Raw genomic sequence first — 18,883 nt, 5'->3', positions numbered from 1 at the left:
ATCGTATAGTTCGAATAGTACTCACCACATATTATTAAGAAAAATTGAGCATTTTCTTCATGACCCTTGCACAATATTTTCAAGAACTGGAACTAGGTATGAGTGAATGTCACTTTTTTGGTTTGAAATGAAGTGGAAGAAACCTTGAATAGGGGGGGGAGGGGAATCAAAATTTGAATAGCAGTAGAGTGCGAGTTATAAGGGGTACAATACGTTACAAGTTAAAATTACTATACTTAGTGCATATAAGCCCATATAACACGCTGTTAAATTTTTAAAAATATGTACACTTAACCTTGAACTGTGGCTTCGCGGCAGTGCAGATTGCCCCTGGCAGGGAGGTTTCACGGTACAGCAACCTGACTCTGCAGTGAAACCACCTTTACAGGGGGTTATGTGCGGTCAAACATACATATATTCGTTCATTTCGAATACTTCGAAATTTCGAATAATATAAATTCTTATCAAAGCGAATTCGAATACTTTAATATTCGTTCTGTAGCGAAGCGTTCGTAGTCGGTAATGGGTCGTCCTCTCGAGCGCCTTCTGGTGGGTCGCCTCTTCTCTGAGAGCACGCTCCTCGTGCAGAGAGTCGGCCCCGCTTTTGACTGTCACCGTCGCCGAGTGCCCGCTAATAAACGTCTTGACAGTTCGAATATTCGAAACGTTCGAATATTCGCCCATCCCTAGTTTCTTGAGTGGAGTCATTGCTTTGATGGAGGCAAGTACAAGCTGTTGTGTGATTAGTGATGACGTGCGTGTTCTGTACTGTACCTTTACATGTTGCTGTCTCGGTTTTGTTATCGATCCAGTGTAATTGTATAAATAGCATGTGTGATCGCAAATAAAACATTTAGTTGCAAGTTAGCGCTGGATATGTGTCCTTCTCTGTCCCTGTCTTGTTGCGCTACACCATGTGAATTATGAAGAGTCATGTCACCATGGAAGCGTGGTGATTTTGATGGTTTTAAGTACCATGCTTGCAAGCTTGGGTGCCCATTGTTCTTGGAGCTTCTCGTGTGTCAAGTTGTTGGCTTTAGCATAGCTGCTCAGAGCATAGAGTTTCCTATAGATACACTAGGGCTATGGGAGCTGCAACAAATGGGACTTCAGCCAGCATGAGATTGATGAGTAGTACATGGATTTGTCTAAACTTTGTTGTTTCGACTCCATTTGGCTCTGCGTCACCTGCATCTGCTTTGTTGCAAAACGAAGCTCAGCAAAAGTCAGCAGTGCTACTTCACCACTTTAACCTTTTTAGGCTCACCGATTCAAGTATGGTCACAAAGTTTACAATGGTTTATTCTTTTATGCACAGTGAACACCGCAGCACAGCAATAAACAAAGCCACAAGTGCGTTTTAAGCCATAAGCATGAAGATTAGGCAAATCCATGTACTACCCATCATTCCCATGGTGCCTGAACGATTGCAGCGCCAGAGATCCCTCTAGGTAATTGTAGGAAACTCTATGCCTCAGAGATATTACAAAGGGGGAAAACTAGCAGATGTCATCTCACAAAGACTGCCGACGCAAATGCACTTATAGTCTGCTACAGCGAAGTCCGGAGAGGTCCCTTCCAAATTACTGAAGCGCCGATCGCCTTCTTGAATAAAGAAATAGTCCTGTGCATGCACTCGGCTACGTTCTCTGAAGTTGAGGTCACCGGCCGTGCGATTCATGTCATTGGCGCAGGCTTGTGTGCGTCCGCTTTTGAGAAGGAAATGCCGCTAACTTCTAAAGTTGTACCTGACTATATTAAAATGCAGGGCAAGAAAGGCTGTTGACATGGAGGAAGCGAATAAAATAAGAAGATGCTGCACAACCACTTTTGGCTGGCCGGCCCTGTGTGCATTTTCTCATAAAGTCAACCCATCTTGTGGCTCTGCTTGCAAGGCAGAAGTACGCGATTATTGTGTGTTGAGCTGACTTGTTTGGTTTCAGATGTGCTGCACAGTTCTGCCCGCTTCCTCGCTCCATGGCTATTGAGGAAGTTGCGTACCATAGCAACTTTGAGCACAACAGAACGACACAAGAAATACGACAGGACACAGCTCTATGTCTTTCTTGTGTCGTTTCGTTGCGTTAAAGTTACTATGGATAAGCACCAAGTAGCCTGTCAACACCTTTGCTGCTGCTGGAATACATCCTCAATTAGCACAACGCTGTATATATCGTTACAGGCCACAAAAGAACAACTCATTGCATGCCTCTGTGAGAACTAGCATGTATAGGAATCTGTTGTCCAACCTCGTATTCTAACTGGCCACACCTGCTGCCTTACGCAGGTGCTGCCAGCACTGCTTAATGTGGTACGCACTGTGGATGCAAGCTTCAGGGAGGTAAGTTTATATGATACTGCATTGGGCATCTTGGAACAAGTGTAGGCTTCTAAGCGTTTGCTTTCCTGTTGTAGCAGACCCATGCAAAGTACAAGGATTGTACACATATTAAACACTATGTACATATCTGATGCTGCATTAATGGTTCATAGCAGTCTTTGAAACCCTTGAAAACCCTGGAATTTTAAAATAGCATTTTCAGTGCCTTGAAAACCCTTAAATTTTTTCAGGTTCTTTATGTCCTTGAATTTCATCAGTACACTTCTGTTCAACCAGTTTTTGACCACGAAACACTTTTGGCTCCCGTTGTTGGCGGCCTTCAAGTGACCTTCAGCCAAAACCTGGCGTCGTTGCTTAAAACGAGACCTCAAGGAACAAGATCTCGGAATCATTGTGGGAATGAATCGAGACATCCGAGCAATTGGCCCAAAATTTTAAATATAGAAAATGTGGTCTTTGGCAGTCAACCCTTTGTACAGGACAGCATTGCATACGTTCGGTACGATCCAAACAAATGACAATATATATATTGCTTCAGAGTTCTTAGTATCTGGTCACACTATGACTGAAGCTTTAACTTCTTGTTTCACTGAAATTTTATTTGTCATGCAGAATAGGGTGCCATACACTTGCTCTATTGAATGCAGCGGTGAGCAAATAAATGGCATGCTGCTAGAGGTAATCTTGAGGTAGTGGTTTCGCGGCACGGGCGGCCGCCTTCTTCGAGAGATGGCACCTCACTGCATGCGGCACCACCATCCTGGTGTTGTGTTGTGGTGCCACATACGCTAGACAAAGCCGAAGATTATCTCACACAATGACAGGAAACAATGGTGTTCATATGGACGAGTGCACAGTGTAGTGGGATGTAGATTGGTGGGGTGTGCCTTGGCGAACATGCTCAAGATTGTGGCTAGTGTAATCTCCAACAAATCTGCTTTGCCGGTAGACGTATTTCATGCTTGCTCTCGATTACTGAAGAGCCCAGCCATTTCTTAAACAAGCCTGTGCGGCAAAGCAGATTGTAATAAGTGCATATTACAGTTGTCATTCGCTTCGACATTTAAAATTTGGAAGTATTTGAAACGAACGAATAGACGTAACGTGGCATGTAACACACCTTAAAGGTGGTTTCGCTGCAGCACGGGGCTGCTGTGCCGTAAAACCACCGTGTTACGGGAAATCCGCGCCGTACTTCTGCACTTTAGTTTCTTTTTTTTTTAAATAGCGTCTTATAAGGGCTAAGTATGAGAAATTTTAAAATGTAATGTATTTTACCACACATAACCTGCATCCTACTACTCCTCAAATTCTGCTACTGTTTTAATTTACTTCGAAATTATTCTGCACTAATTGCCATTCCTTTCAAACCAAGAAGGTTATACTTGCACGAGCCTACTTTTGAACAGAGGCATAACGAGGATATTGTTCCATGGGGGTGGGTTGGGGAGGGGGCGTGACCGCTTTGTGAATGTCTGAGTGTGTATGTGTGCATGTGCATATATACTCGTCAGGAGAACTTGTTTATGGCCTAGTTGGTACTTGCTATATGTCGTAATTACTACTAAAATGGCACAAAGTAAGTTAAAGGTGCCGCCCGTGTTGTCGTGTTTGGATTTCTTTCCTGCGTTTTTGTGTCATATTAGTGGCAATTATGCTATATATGTACTAATATAATTTGAAAAAATTCTAGCTCTGTGGTTGAAACCCCCCTATCTAGCTATGCCTATGCTCTTGAATGACTGGCTGCTGCGTACTTGAGCCAGCAGGACCTCTACTCCAATCCGTTTCTATATGCAATAGATGGTTATAGCAGCAGCACCAACGAAAGCTAATTCCTGCATTCATTCTTAGAAACATGGTAAGGCTGGTGGCTTCTCGAACTGGGTCATTCCACACCATACATCCCAACCATTCTGGCGACCATCTCAAATGTATACGAAAAAATTGAGGTTGCTCAATATTTCAAAGTGAAAAAATTGTTTAGTCGCGTGAAAGCCTTCTGAATTTCACATAATGTCTGAGTGATGCTTGTCAGAAAATTTATTCTGGGGGTATTGTTGCTAATGCCAAATTAGTTTACATATTAGCAAAGGCGTCTGTGTAAGGTGTTCAAAGCTCTGCAATATTACTGCAATATTCTGCTATATACACCTCAAGAAATTTCACCAAAATGTTTGCATTTTTCCCTCGTAATATTGTGCTATGTATGAATACCTGAATATCCATACTTACTCTACGAAAGGTAGATTTTGTGTTAAAAATATTTTCATATCACTGAAGTTCGTAAATTTTATGAGAAAAAAAGAGAAAAAAATCATGAATTGGAGGAAATCTTCAATTTAGCCCACATTGAGACGCAAGTTTACACCGTGTGGCGCTCCAACTAAAAATCAGCTTCATACCGCAATCAAAAGAAAATAAATAGCTCTTATATGGCAAGTTTTATTGTCACATTTTTTGTTTTGAGGCAGATGATAACTTTTGAAGTTCTCCACTGACGGCACTGGAGAGCTTCAGTGAGGAAGCTGCTGTACGAACAAATAGCCATTGTCAGACCAAATGTAAATTCGGCTGGCACTGTTTTGTGGAGAGTTGCTAATATTTGTGGAATGCTACAAATGCCTTGCAGTTTCCATTTCCGACAGCTTGGCCAGCTGATTGCCATTGTGAAGCAGCACATCCGCAATTACTTGGATGACATCTTTGCCCTGATTAAGGTACGCCCTCTTTAGTGACTGGTAGAGTGACACTTTGCTTGGTATTCATGCGTCATTCATAATGTCATGCATGTGCAGGAGTTTTGGGCAGTGAACAGCCCAATCCAGCTGACCATCATCATGTGGTGGAGCAGATTGTGAGCTCCCTTGGCTCAGACTTCAAGGTGTACCTGCCCAAGTTGGTGCCCCATGCCCTCAAGGTCTTCATGCACGACATGAGCGCAGACAGGGCCGTCACTGCTAAGGTCTCTCTTACACAATCTCATAACCCTTTAACGACCATTGACGAGTATAGTCATAGATCTTGTACGAAATGTCACCAATGGGATCAATAGTCGAGAACGGAAAATTTTTCACACCAAGAATCTGCACCGACTTTACTCGGAGCATGCTTCACTGCGCTCCGAGTTTTCCCCTGAGTTGAAACAGCCTGTACTTGCAATTCCTGAGAGTAGATGTGAAAAGTTCGGGAAGATAAGGCGTTGCTGGAGCCGACATGTCAACATGCAGGCTTGTCTTCTTCAAGGCCTTGAAGAAGACGAGCCTGCTTGTTGAAACGTTGACTCCTGCGGCACGCCTTGTCTTTACAAATTCTTCATCTCTTCCAGCTTCCATCTTCCGCCCAACTTCTGCCTTTTCTGACTGGAGATGGACGCACGTGTCCATATTGGGTCATTTTTGGTCGCGCCTTCATTATATTGCCGCATCTGAGGACCGCGCATGGGACATGGCTGCTTCCTCAGCACAAGGGAATGAAAGCACATGTAGAAAAAAAAATTATTTCATGACTCCTCTTCAGATGATAGCTCTGTAGAGTGTGGAAACGGAAAGTGACATCTTCTAATCTGAGGGGTCTGATGATATTTGGGCCATGCAGTGGAGCCTCCTTTAGGCTGCTTTTTTACGTAATTTCACTCATTTGGAAAGTAAAGGAATGCCATAGAGTTGAAATACTGCATAAAGTCTTGTAAGGTCCATAATTAAAAAAAAATTTAGAATGGGAATGTTGTGGCTGCAACCCATGTACGATATATATATATATATATATATATATATATATATATATATATATATATATATATATATATGTTTTGTGATTAAAAAATGCCATATTTTATCGTGTAATGATCGCATCACTGAATTTTGTTGTCTGAATTTGTTTTTATTTTTTCTTTCCTGCAAAATGATCTCATCCATAACTTGGTGCACAGCAGCCATGACATATTCCATATTCCCGTGAGCAAAAGCACGAACTTGGAAATCTGTAGTATATGAAATTAGGAGATGATAGTTATGACGTATTTTAAAAATTGCAAAATATACCTTTGTGATTTGGGCCAGTGGCATATTTGGATTTTGATACATGGACCTTATGGGGTTTCGCACCACGTTTGATTGAAGAACTTTGTCGTGAAGGGTGTCTTGGCAATGGGGAAAAGTCAGCACAATGGCAGGGAATTTCTATTTGTTTGGCATGTAGCAGTCACAGCTGCGCATATTTCACCTTCCTGGAGTATGTCTTTATTGCACTTACTGATAAAAGTTTTCTGCACAGATGTACTTTTCTGCATATGTGCTGGTCATATTTCATGTCAGCAATGTGAGAAATCAGGCTTGCTGTGTTCTTGGTTTCTGCGTACTCGAAACTGTGTGGTCATGTTACAGTTGTTGCAGTCAGCTAAAGAGTTTTGTTCAAAATACTAATTTACATTTGTGTCCTCGAATGAATGCAGCTGCTGACGGCACTGCAGAAATTTGGTTGCAACCTCGATGACTACCTGCACCTTATACTGCCTCCCATTGTGTCAAGCTGTTTGACTCACCAGATGTCCCTAAGAACGTCGAGCGTAAGTGCTTACATTGCTGCACTTGGCTTGCTCTCAATGTCTGGCTTTGGTTAACAACGGGAAGCTCTGCTAGTTGTTTTGTTATTTCAATACAGAAGGGGTGCAGCATAACAGGCACAGAATGGCAGCCTTCGTGTACAGTGTTTCCTTATCCTTATCATTCAAGACCCTGGTGCTTGTCATGGACCTAAAGGGCATTGTGGTAACCTCATATCAGTTATGTAACCTCATAACAGTTATGTAACCTCATAACAGTTATGTAACCTCATATCAGTTATGTAACCTCATATCAGTTATCAGATATGTAACCTCATATCTGATAACTGAGTGATGCTGAAATGAAAGCCTGATAAACCACTCAAGAACATTTCAAGAAGAAGTAATGCATACCAGCATGCATGCTTTTGAATGTTAGTGAAGCAGTCTGCATTGTTAGAAGTTGTATTGCATGAAAGTGTCTTTATGCAGTATTTTATTTATTTATTTTTAGTCATGCTTTGAGTGCAGTTTCTGCTTTATTTGAGGTTATCTATTCCCCCCCCCCCCCCTTCCATTTCTCTATGTGCATGCTTCACTAAAAGCTTATCTGTCAGTTTGCATTTGTATGCTTCCTTGTCTTGCACTTTATCTAAACCTTCACAAGCTAGAATAGCACTGCCTAAGGTTGTCTTGCATGTCTCATGCTATGACCTCAATTAGAAGGATTTAAACCTTGTTCTTAGTGACAAAAACAAGAGATGTGTCCACAGTGAATGCTTTAGTAACGAAGAGAAAAGAATGTACATTTTAATAGATACAAAATAATAAAAACAACTAATGTAGTCATTATCATTCTAGTTTCTGGTAAGCAGTACTCCCACGATCTTTTTACCCAGTACAAATACACTGAGTTGCAAGATATGGCACTTGTTGTGCTCTGTTTATTAGCTAGCAAACTGTTGCATGCTTCTTGTTACATGTTGCTTTGTTTCTAGCTTGCTTTTTTGTTGCGCAGTCTTTTATTGGCATTCTGGTTTTGACAGATTGAAAGTTGCATTCTTTCCTCGATAACTCATCTGTTGGCTTTATTAAGCTAGAGAGATAGTTGCTTTTTACCTCTTATTGTGGTGAGAGTCAAATGTAAATATGGAAAATGGAAGATTACTTCTTCTCTGGCCAAAAAAGCAATTACTCTGGTTCTCCACTGTGAGTTCACTTCACTTATCAATGAATGAATGCCATTCGTCTATACGCTGACTTTTTCACACTTGTGCTTGTTTACAATGAGTCAAGAAAATTAAACACGTTCATCTTATTCCGTACCAGTAGTGAATGATGTTGTGGGATAGCTGCAATTATGTGTATTTTCTTGCCTCTGCAGCACTGCATTGGAAACCATTGATATTCTCTCGGAGTCACTTGACTTTTCGGAGTTTGCAGCCCGTATCATTCATCCCTTAGTCCGGACCCTTGACACCACTCCTGACTTGCGCTCAGTAAGTACACTGGCCCTGTATCATTTTGTCATGTCACCATTGTTTGTTCAGCCTGCATACTACACTCACACCTCGTTAGACATAATGAAGTAATGGACCTCGTTTTAATGAACTAAAATGGTCCTGTAAATGGGTATAATGGACTAAGATTATCCCCAAAACCAAAAAATCCTCATGCCAAATATATTGCCGTGTTCCTCACTTCACTGCCTCGTGTCGTCATGCATAGCCACGTGCAAGCAGTGGCACACTTTTTGCTCACACCGTCGCATTCTTCCATATTAACGCATTCCCACGCCACCCTAACCCACACCTCTTTTGCTGTGACGTACCGCATAGATTGGCACAGCTAGGTGTGGTCGGGGCGTGGCCTCTGAGATGGCAGCAGCTAGGCCTGATCAAAGTATGGCCTTCGAGATAGCGTCGTAGCAATCCCAGAAGTTGCGCCTAACTGAGCAGTGGGACACCCAGCAGTAAAGAGATGAGAAATTAATGCAATGGTGAGCCTTTGCTTGCATGTAGCAGTGAGCAGTCACTACTACTGCGTCCACTTCTCTCGTTACGGACACCCGCAAACAGCTGATTTATTTATTTATTTATTCATGACACCTTACGGGGCCCAGTAGGGCTTGAGTAATGGGGGACGAATATAAAGTAAATATTAGAGAAAAATACATCAATAAATACAGGCAAATAAATGAAACAAGAATGTACTGTGCAGTTAATGAGAAATGCATATACCGGTCAAAGAACAGCAAAAAATACAGTGCAAAGCGTTGTCAAACAGAGAAACAGCATTTCTTCTTCAATGGGAAAAGAATAGTCACCAATAACACACACACACACTTACAAAAGAAAGAATGCATCATTAAACAAGCTGCTGCGAAACTTATCTCGAAACTTAGACTGCATAATTATTGAAAAAAAGACAGTGAAGATATGGTTTTTTGTACCTTTTTGTTCAGCTGTGGTATCGCCATAAAGTGAAACCCGGGTCGGTATTTTGTAGCGATGCCTCTTCCGATGCTATTGCCTTTTCGTGCTTTTCGAGAGATACAGATCTTGAGACCATCATTCAGCTGCTGCAAACGGCAAAAACGATTTTGGAAGCCGGAAATGATATCAAGCTTCGTACAATGCCTAGTGTCCAAAATTGAACAATGGCCTCAAGATCTGTGTGCTTATCTAGATGGTGCAGTCACTCAGGCATGGCTTTAGCATTTTGGGCGCTGTTAGTGTTGTTCCCTTGCGCTTCTCTGTGTTGGTTATTCTTATATTTTCAGTGAATTCGGCTATCTCGAAGCTCTGTGTATGTCAAATTTTTTCCTGTTTTTACTACTTCGAGTTAACGGGGTACTACTGTATGTACCTGAGGTTGCGGGCTTCCCAAAGAACACTGTTTTCAGGTGCACTGGCATCGTCTTTTTAACAGCGAAGCTGTTTAGCAAATTGTTTCTTGTCCAGCGAACCAAAAATCTATTATCATCATAAAGGGGTATGCGCCTCAGAAATTGGGTAAATCCCACTACTCAGTACTAAAAAATGAAGAAGGCAGCACTTAGCCCAACAAATGGCTGTGAAGCAACGGCGGCGAGCCGAAGACCCCCGAAGCGATGGAAGGCCTATGCCAACGACTACGTGCCCATTGATCTATGAGAGGTGCGAACGCTTGGTTTCAGTGCGAGGTTCTGTCTCTGCAATTGGATGTCCGTGTCGCGTCTGTGACTGTGTGTCGTTTAACATGAACCTCTCTGCGCTGAGAATCAAGGTAGAAACAACCTAGCATCACCTAGCTAGGGCCTGGAACAACCTAAAAGCAACCAGATTAGTCTTCAGAATCGTCCAGTTTCGCTGTTTCAAGCCTTGCGCGGCTTAGTGCAAGCTTCGTCTATTTTTTTAACGTTCCTCAGTATTTTGAGTAGCCCCGTAAAAGGCGCGTAATGAAATGTATGTTTTGTGGGAAATGTTCGCAAAGGAGAAACTTTCCCGATGTATACAATTCTCTATGTTGGCTTGATATGTTGTCCTGCAGAGGGCTTTTATTCCTACACCACGAAAGTCAACGAAGCCTCCGTAGAAAGTGTTCTTTCGAAGTTAACCAGCATGAAAGACGAGACAAAAGACACATGTACAAAGAGGACCAGTGCTGCAAATGAGCATGTAAGAGCTCTGCTGTAAAAAGATGTTTTGAGGGTAGCTTGACAGCCCCTTAAAGGGGTCATGAAGCACCCCTTGGGCTTGTTGAAAAATCACATCCTGTGGAAAGCTGACACGACTATGAACTGCTCTGCCAAATATTACAGTCGTGCACGCCGCGTAAAGGCCACAAGCGGAGCACGAAGTTGCCGTTTCCCGAGGCACCCTCTTTTCAAACAGAGGCCGGTTCTCACTCTCGACGGTGGGCGGGGCGTCTGCACAGTTGTCGTCGCGGATCTGCCAGTTTACGTCGCAAGAGATATAGCATGCTTATTGGCCGATAGCCGGATGAGAGCGCTCTTGCCACAGGGTGCCACCACTTGCCCGCGCCGCAATCCTCAATCTGCTAACTTTACACGGTAGCCGCACTCGCGCATGCGAATCACAGCGGGAGAGCGATCGCGTTTCATGACGCGCGCTGACGTAACTTCTTTCCCCCGTGCCATCCCTCCCTGTCTAGCTTCCAGTGCGCTCGTCGGCACAAGAAAAGAGAGAAAGCGCCGAGAGCGTGCGCCAAACCCCCGTAACTCCGCTCATTCTTGACGGATTCGAGAAATTTTTGCAGCAATCGATTCGGGAGGCAGTAAACTCCGATACTGAGGTCATTAGATCATTACTTGGAAAAGTGGTTCATGACCCCTTTAACACAACTTAAATGCCTTACAATTGATGTTTCGGACTCCATGCAGGTACGCTGCATGGGGTCCGAAATTTCAGCAGCCATTATGGTTTCACATGGTACAATAGGGCGCATGGTACCACATCCAAATAATTGAGTGAATCAAAAAATTTACTGGAAATTCAGTGTAATGTAGTGTTGCCTCTTGAACTGGGAGTAGCTTCCTTGGTGCTTATTGTCACAGTTTATTATATATATTGACCTTTGTCAGGGCCATTGTTTTCAGAGCCACACAGAGAGAGAATGAATAAGCCAAAGCAGTGCGTGGATATAGTGCCAATTTTAGCTGATGTATTTATTTGTACAAGTAGAATATTTTGCTTGCACTTCGAACCTGCATGTCTTATGATATGCATATGTTAACGTCCTATTATTACATATAATTTAAGATTTTTGTTGTCATGCTCATTTATATATCTATGTATGCACGTCTGTCTTTGCAGCAGGCTATGGACACCTTGTGTGCTATGGTTGTCCAGCTGGGCAAAAAGTACAAGATTTTTTTACCATTGGTTACCAAAGTTATCGACAACCACAAGATTGTGCACCAGCGGTACAATTCTCTCGTCACTAAAATCATACGAGTGAGTACAACAAAAAGTGTGTTTTCTTCTCATGGCAAAATATGTTGAGCACGGCAAACTCTGGTGTATTCACCTAATTTTATCCACTTGTTTCCAAGTTGGGAGTAGTTGTGTGGAGCAGAAGCGATTGTTACCACTTCTTACATTAGCCATATCATTGCACGGTTAGCCGCGTTTAAAGACAAACATTATACTGCTAAACTATCACTCCACAAACCTTGCAGCACTATAATCTTGAGGGTTTTCGCCATACATGTATGTCAGAAGCTTCCTGGTACCAAAGGGTTTTCGTCGTACATGTACGGCATGGTGTTTATTTTTAAAACGCCTTTTTTTTATCATTTCCCTTGCTTGGCATGTGCTGCCACACTTCGGGAATATGTGGAATTTTTTTCATGCGCCGATGTCTCTCCGTTGTTGTTTTTTTTTTTTGCTTCCCAAAACGGTGCGTCGGCTATCGCTTGCCTATCTGAGCGCGTTCGCAGTGCGGCTGGTTTAAAGTGCGCACCTTTTTCGATCATTTGTCTTGCTTTGCATGTGCTGCCACGCTTCGGGAATATGTGGAATTTTTTTCATGTGCCGATGTCTCTCCGTTGTTGCTTTCTTTATGCTTCGCAAAACCACGCGCCGCGCACCGGCTATCGCTTGCGCAACCGAGCGCGCCCACGGAGTGGTTGGTTTCAAACGCGCGCCTTCTTCTATCATTTCTCTTGCTTGGAATGTGCTGCCACACTTCGGGAATACGTGGAATTTTTTTTTAATGCGCCGATGTCACTCCGTCTTTTTATTTATTTATTTATTTATTTTTGCTTTCCAAAGTGGCGCGGCGGCTTTCAGTTGCGCATCAAAATGCGCGCACGCGGTGCGGCTGGATTCGGTTTCGTCCTTTGGGTGGTTTTCGCTTCTTGCGCCCTCAAAGCTGATGGCTGTTTGGTTTCTAATCTCTCAAAGGAAAACCGCTTGTTACTCTCTCGTTTATTGCTTCCAGGGGCGTGATTACATCTGTCTCCGTGCGGCACTAAATTACACGAACGACGCCGCTGTGATTGCGTGCTTCCTGTTTTGGGGTCTCGGAAAAACTAACTACGTCTTGTTGGCGATAAGGCGAAGGATTACTGTAGCTTATTCACTCGTTTTCCTTTCCGAATGGGCGCACAACCATAGAGTTTTCTTCCGTGTGCTCACTTATGCAGTTCGCTTACGCTATGGAAGCACGCGCCAGTGGCTCTGCTGCCGGTGAGTCGAGCAGCGATTCTTCTGATGTGGCCTATTCCCTAAGTGCCGAATCAAAATCTGATTCATTGGATTTCAGTTTGTCAGACGAGGATAGTGCATAATTTTTATTTATAAAATCTGTTAAGTTTCTTCTTTTAAGATTTTGCTTGATTTTACTACGAATAAACCATGCGTATGTAACAACAAAAATAATTTTTTGTCACTTTACAGTCACGAAAAAAAAAAAATTTATACAATTTTTTTCTTAAATAGAATCGTCTGAAGAATTTATTTCAGCAATAAAAAAAATTACACATTTTTGGACTGAATTTTGCGAAAAAATTCGACCCTCAAAAGGTTAAAAAAAGAAAGCATCGTTGCAACTTGTTTCTTTCGACTAATGGCCGAGAAGGAGCAAGGTGCATTGAGCTTTGGAAGAATTGAACCTCCTCATAAGCAGCTGCGGGGAACATTGGGTCTCGAAGCATGCGCGGCACTTGTGGGGACAGTCGAAGGCACAGAGTAGGGGCGAGAAAGTGGAAGGCATTGAGTGGAAGGGAGGGAGGGCCACTGGGCATACTGCCCACTTGCCTAACGAGGCTGACAGAAACAAAAGAAAAACACGTACGAAGCAGAAGCTCTCCAGTCAGCCCCTGAACAAATCACCACTGAGCTGCTGTTCATCATTAGGTGTGCCGTTGCTGAATGAATAGTGGCTCTTCCATGAAGGATTGAAACTTCAAAAGTGGGGTGCATGGGTGTTATGGGAGTGTCTAACGTTGATGGAAGAGCCTCTCTTACAATCAGCAGCGACACTCCTGACGGAAAAAAGCGGCATTGTAAAAGTTGAAAAAGAAAAGTTTCTTCAAAACAAGCACATGGAATAATTATACTATACAGGAACCGCCGTAAACTAAATGTAGTGTTACAACCACGTCCCATCGTCCCACATTTCTCGTTTGTCTCGCCGTTACTGACGGTACAAATTTTGGTTTCGACTGTAAGTCCTGCCAACTTTGAATTTCAAATTTTGATAAAATAGTTCAACGTGCAATTTCGTAAATATGGCAAGTTGCCAATTTTACCAACCTCATCATATCGATGTTTAACTGCATTTGGTGATTGCCATAGTAAGTATTCGCATACTTCTTTAATAGCAGTGCTTAGACATACTTTCTCCTAAAGGAAAGGGCACTTGTAAAATACTAGACTTTCATGTTTCTGTGCAGAGTACCAGTCTTATAGATGATGACGAAATGTTTGGTGTGGACAAACGGCAACCCAGAAGCAGACAGCAGTCGGAGGACCAGCCTGCATCAAACACCGAGATCACAACAGTCAAGAAGCAGAAAGTTTGTTCGGCCAATTTGGAGCGGGTGAGTGGGTTGCTCCCAATTTGTTTTCTAAAACAGTCGAGTGCAAAACAGCAAACATGTATTCTTGTGGATAAAACAGCAGAAAAAGCAAGGGCAATACAGGAGACATTCATTTCTGTTAAAGAAAGCCATCTGAAATGCAAGGTTGAAAGGGGAAGTAAGGGTGTTTTCTTTTTGCTTTTTACAGCCACATAAAACCAAAAGAAAGTGAAGGCAAGGAACGCCTTTGAATGTTGTCTCGTCGTGGGGCACTTTATGACATTTATACATTTTAATTAAAGGAATAGCTCATTTTCACAGTCCCTTCTGTCATTTTGTTTGTTGGTTCAAATTTACAGTGGGGATGGAAAGAAACATAAATGTCGGCATTCTCTGCTGTTACACGTTTATGTTCAGGCGGCTGTAGCCAAGATGGTAGTGAAAAGCCACTAGAGTCATGCATGATACAATCGAAACCATCTCGCATCTTTTTATTGCCACCAAGGTCAGAGCGTGACGAAAACAGCGTGCCACGCTGTTCGCGTTTTCTTTCCATCCCCCCGGTACCTGCAGTGCTGCAACAAGGTTCACTTTCTGTCAAGTTAATAATCCAGTGTCACGCCTCTGTCGTTTTGCAGTTGTGGACACCAGCCAAGAGAGTTTCCAAGGATGACTGGTTGGAATGGCTCAGAAGGCTAAGCATTGAGCTTCTCAAGGCCTCACCGTCACCGGCCCTTCGCTCCTGTTGGTCCCCTCGCTCACAGTTACAACCAGCTCCCCAAGTGAGGGCACTTCTTGCTTACTTGGACAACGATTGCAAAGGTTTGCATGAACTGCCACAGGAAAGGAGCAGCAAATGGTTGTGCACAGAAAATGTGGCCTTTACACAAGAACATACACTCGCTCCGCATGCTCTCGGGTTCGAATTTTAAAAGTTTACTGCTTGGCAGACGGGTCTGTCACACCATTCAGAGCTGAAGCCAACATTGCACTCTTACTCTCTCACCCTCAGTGCCTCATTCAAGAATTGCGACTTTGCCAAGGTCCCCCTTTTCTGAAAAAAACATGGCTGATCCCTCTGTCATAGGAATCGGTATAACACGAAAGTGAAACGTGTCTTCACTGACGTAGTTGATCGTTTGTTGTGCATTCTTTCGCCCCAAGGGTGAAGGAATGAATGCTACAGCAACAAATTGTATTGTCACACGAAGAACAGCAAGCACCTCGAAACTTGCAACGCGCTGCTCAAGCAGAAAGGACGCACGGAACGAACATACACAGGATGAGAGCGAACTGTCACATTTGTAACTTATTTCTGCGTGAGCACCGTGCTCCTTTCGCAAAAGCGGCCACTGCAGTGGGCCAAGTGACCTTCGTGCTCTCAACGCAAGACGTACGAACCACTGCGATCACGAGATGAGCGCACGCACGAGTGACCACGCCCTGTAGACGCGGGTGCTCGTCGCAACGGTGGTGACTTAAAGCGCGCTCTTCGAGCCCTTTGTGCCATCTCGCTACTGATAACGAAAACACACTGTAACACGGATCTCTGAGTATCGCCACCAGCAAATGGTGTATATAAATAGCTCGCCGTTAGCATTGTGAAGAGCGTGCCGTCCGTGGCTGAATCGTTTCGCACTGCGGAGCGAGGGGTCGCAAGTTCGATTCCCGGTGACGGAACTTTTTCTTCTGGTTTTTTTCTTTGCCCACTGTTAGTCCTTATATTTTACAACATCATATCCGTGATGGAAATACGTCAGTGGAGCCGTGGTGGACCCCGGCATAAAACACTTTTGTGTTAAAAAAGGCTTTACACTCTAGTACTCGTGTACCATTCTCTAATGTGCAATGTTTGCATTGTTAACACTGCTGAATAATGAGCTTAAAAGTGAGCTGCAGTGCGAATTTCCTGCAACCACTCCAGGTACCATATAACCTTGAGTACGGCCGCAACCCCCCCCCCCCTTTTTTTTCGAACCAAATAATTAAGAAAAAAGTTATTCGTATAACAACCGCACTCGCCTTTTAAAACCACCTTCCAAAACCAGCCATGCCATCATGTTCACACTGCAACCTGCAATCTCCAGCACAAAACGTTTCTTGAGCACCTGCAGTGCCGTAACTTCTTAATCTAGCACCGCTACAACTGTTGAAGACATTGTCTCCCACGCCTGACAAGCAATCACTTTTGGCAATATTTTCGCGAGATTATCGTCAGATGCGTCAGCGTCTCCGAGTGATAAAGTTCCCGGCCTGCTGTATTAGCACGGTTGGCACAGCGTGACACCACTGTGGTCTGTGGATGGCCGAACGCCTCGCAAAAGTACCTCCGAAAGCAATCATTCGAAAATGCAGTCCTTGCCTAGGCTTTTACTGCAGATGGAAGTTTTTTCTTGATGAGTGCACTGCTGCAGCAAGTTCCAAGTCGCGAGCTGATTTTCTAGAGGTACCTGCAACTACCCACCATTGGGTAATTGCCAATTCTATAAATTCAACTGCCACTTCCATATATTTATGGGGGTGTTTCTTGACAAAGCTGACTTAGAAGACTTCTGTGAACCAATGCATAGCAGTGACTGAAATTTGTGCCGCTGTACCGGGTCTTGCCTGATTCTTTCCACATGAAACACGCACAGTGTCATGAAATAGAAAATGTGGCCACCATAAACAAAAGTACAAAGCTCTGCTTATCACCTTGCTTTCATGTGATTCTAAATCAAGGCTTTTTTGTTTTTGTGACTAGCAGCAATTTTTGATGGTGTACATTTATTGAACTCTGTGGAGAGCAAGTCGTTTGGTTGGGTGAACACAAAACATTGGTGTTGTACCACTCTAAGCAACACCCGAGGTTATGATGACAGGTACAATGGCAAAACTGTAGGCAACAGGATAGAAAGTTGGGCTAGTTGGTACAAATGCATTCTTGATGCAGCGCTAAAGGACAGAGACTAAGAAGGAACATTCACACAGGACGAGCGATGACTTGCAACTGAAAAATTTATTTGAAAAGATCATCCAAGAAGACCAGAAGAACAATGAAAGACGAGGAAAACCGTGTGCAAAAGCAAAAAAAAGGGTGTAATCTAGTCACTAACATAAGCATTACTTCAAAGAACACGCGCTCAGCAGAAAAAAAACTCTTTTTCCGTCAGTGACAATGATGCCTGACTGACGCATGCATCACCCATTCTCTTGATATTCACTTCTCGAGTGACTTTGCGTTTGTGTGACGTCAAGACTTTCGTATCTGAAAACACTGGAGAACAACCACACGTGCAGCAGTGCGACGTGAGATGCGAAGCATCCGATTTCTTCAGTGACTGGTTATGCTCCTTTAAACGCACATTTAAACATCTGCTTGTTTGCCCCACATAAGAATTCCCACAAGTGGGATCTGGTAGACGACCCCGCACTTACACGGCACATACGTAGACTTTACATGGTTCGTTCCACAGCCTTCATTTAACACGCTACTGCGTTCTATTTTTCTCCTAACGAGAGGACAGATTCTCGAAAATGTTTTCAGTGTTTTCAGATACGAAAGTCTTGTCGTCACACAAATGCAAGGTCACTCGAGAGGTGACAGAAGCCTTCCATATCAAGAGAATGGGTGACGCATGCGTCAGTCAGGCATCATTGTCACTGACGGAAAGAGAGTTTTCTTTTCTGCTGAGCACGTGTTCCTTGAAGTAATGCTTATGTTAGTGACTAGATTAGAGCTGTGCACGGGCTGTATTTCCGAGCCCGAGCCCGGCCAGGGCCCGCTGACTTTGTCGAAGGCCCGCCTGAGCCCGATGGCAAAGGGCTCCGAGCCCGCCCGCCCGGCCCGGCCCGACGTACGAAAACACAATCCCGGGCACGGTCCGGCTTTTTGAAGGTTCGCTGCAAAAACAAAACATCGTTTTCCGGTAATTTGGCATTTCATTGAGCATATCAGATATGATCAAACGACACACGACGAACAGTCTCTATTACACACAAATTACAAATTGTCGTGCAAAAACAGCAAGCAGTCCAACGATTCCGGCTTCAACGAAGTGCGGCGCTTCTGCATTATGTAGCCCGCCGAACTGAAGTTACGTTCGCTCCTTGCACTCATCGCCGGAATAGCTAATATCTTTTTTGCCAGGCCTGGCAAGCTTGGGATATCTCTGCTGCTTGTTTAAACCAGAAGACTAAAACTTCAGATGGACAGGAGGGCGATTCCATAGAGAGGTAATCGGAGAGCTCATCTTTTGTAGCTGCTACATTCTCACCACTGTCGCTCCACTCTCTGAAGAACTGCAATGGAAAGGAAAAGCGGCAAAGGGCGGTCGCAGAAAAAGCGCTGTATGTGTGCTGGAAAACAATTCCCGCTCATTCTCTATATTTCGGGCTTGAGTCAGGCTTTGCGCCGGGCCCGAGCCCGGCCCGATAAAACTCCAAGTAGCCCGAGCCCGGCCCGGGCCCGAGGTGAAAATACGTCGGCCCG

The 18,883-nt window shown here is 43.7% G+C and overlaps 1 protein-coding gene across 1 annotated transcript in view; it reads left to right on the top strand.

Moving 5' to 3' along the window:
• The window catches only part of LOC119389355 (serine/threonine-protein kinase mTOR-like), a gene marked incomplete at its 5' end in the record, with an annotated part of 128,912 nt that overhangs the window by 5,226 nt on the left and 104,803 nt on the right, over nt 1-18,883 (top strand). Inside the window, 11 exon segments of the mRNA XM_049414409.1 lie at nt 2,288-2,341; nt 4,975-5,061; nt 5,140-5,182; nt 5,185-5,306; nt 6,795-6,863; nt 6,866-6,912; nt 8,269-8,383; nt 11,702-11,842; nt 14,287-14,433; nt 15,051-15,164; nt 15,166-15,194. Coding sequence (XP_049270366.1) covers nt 2,288-2,341; nt 4,975-5,061; nt 5,140-5,182; nt 5,185-5,306; nt 6,795-6,863; nt 6,866-6,912; nt 8,269-8,383; nt 11,702-11,842; nt 14,287-14,433; nt 15,051-15,164; nt 15,166-15,194 — 968 coding nt within the window.

This window comes from Rhipicephalus sanguineus, chromosome 4, assembly GCF_013339695.2.
Source record: "Rhipicephalus sanguineus isolate Rsan-2018 chromosome 4, BIME_Rsan_1.4, whole genome shotgun sequence".
Classification (NCBI taxonomy): Eukaryota; Metazoa; Arthropoda; class Arachnida; order Ixodida; family Ixodidae; genus Rhipicephalus; species Rhipicephalus sanguineus.
This window is presented reverse-complemented; position numbering and strand designations above follow the sequence as displayed.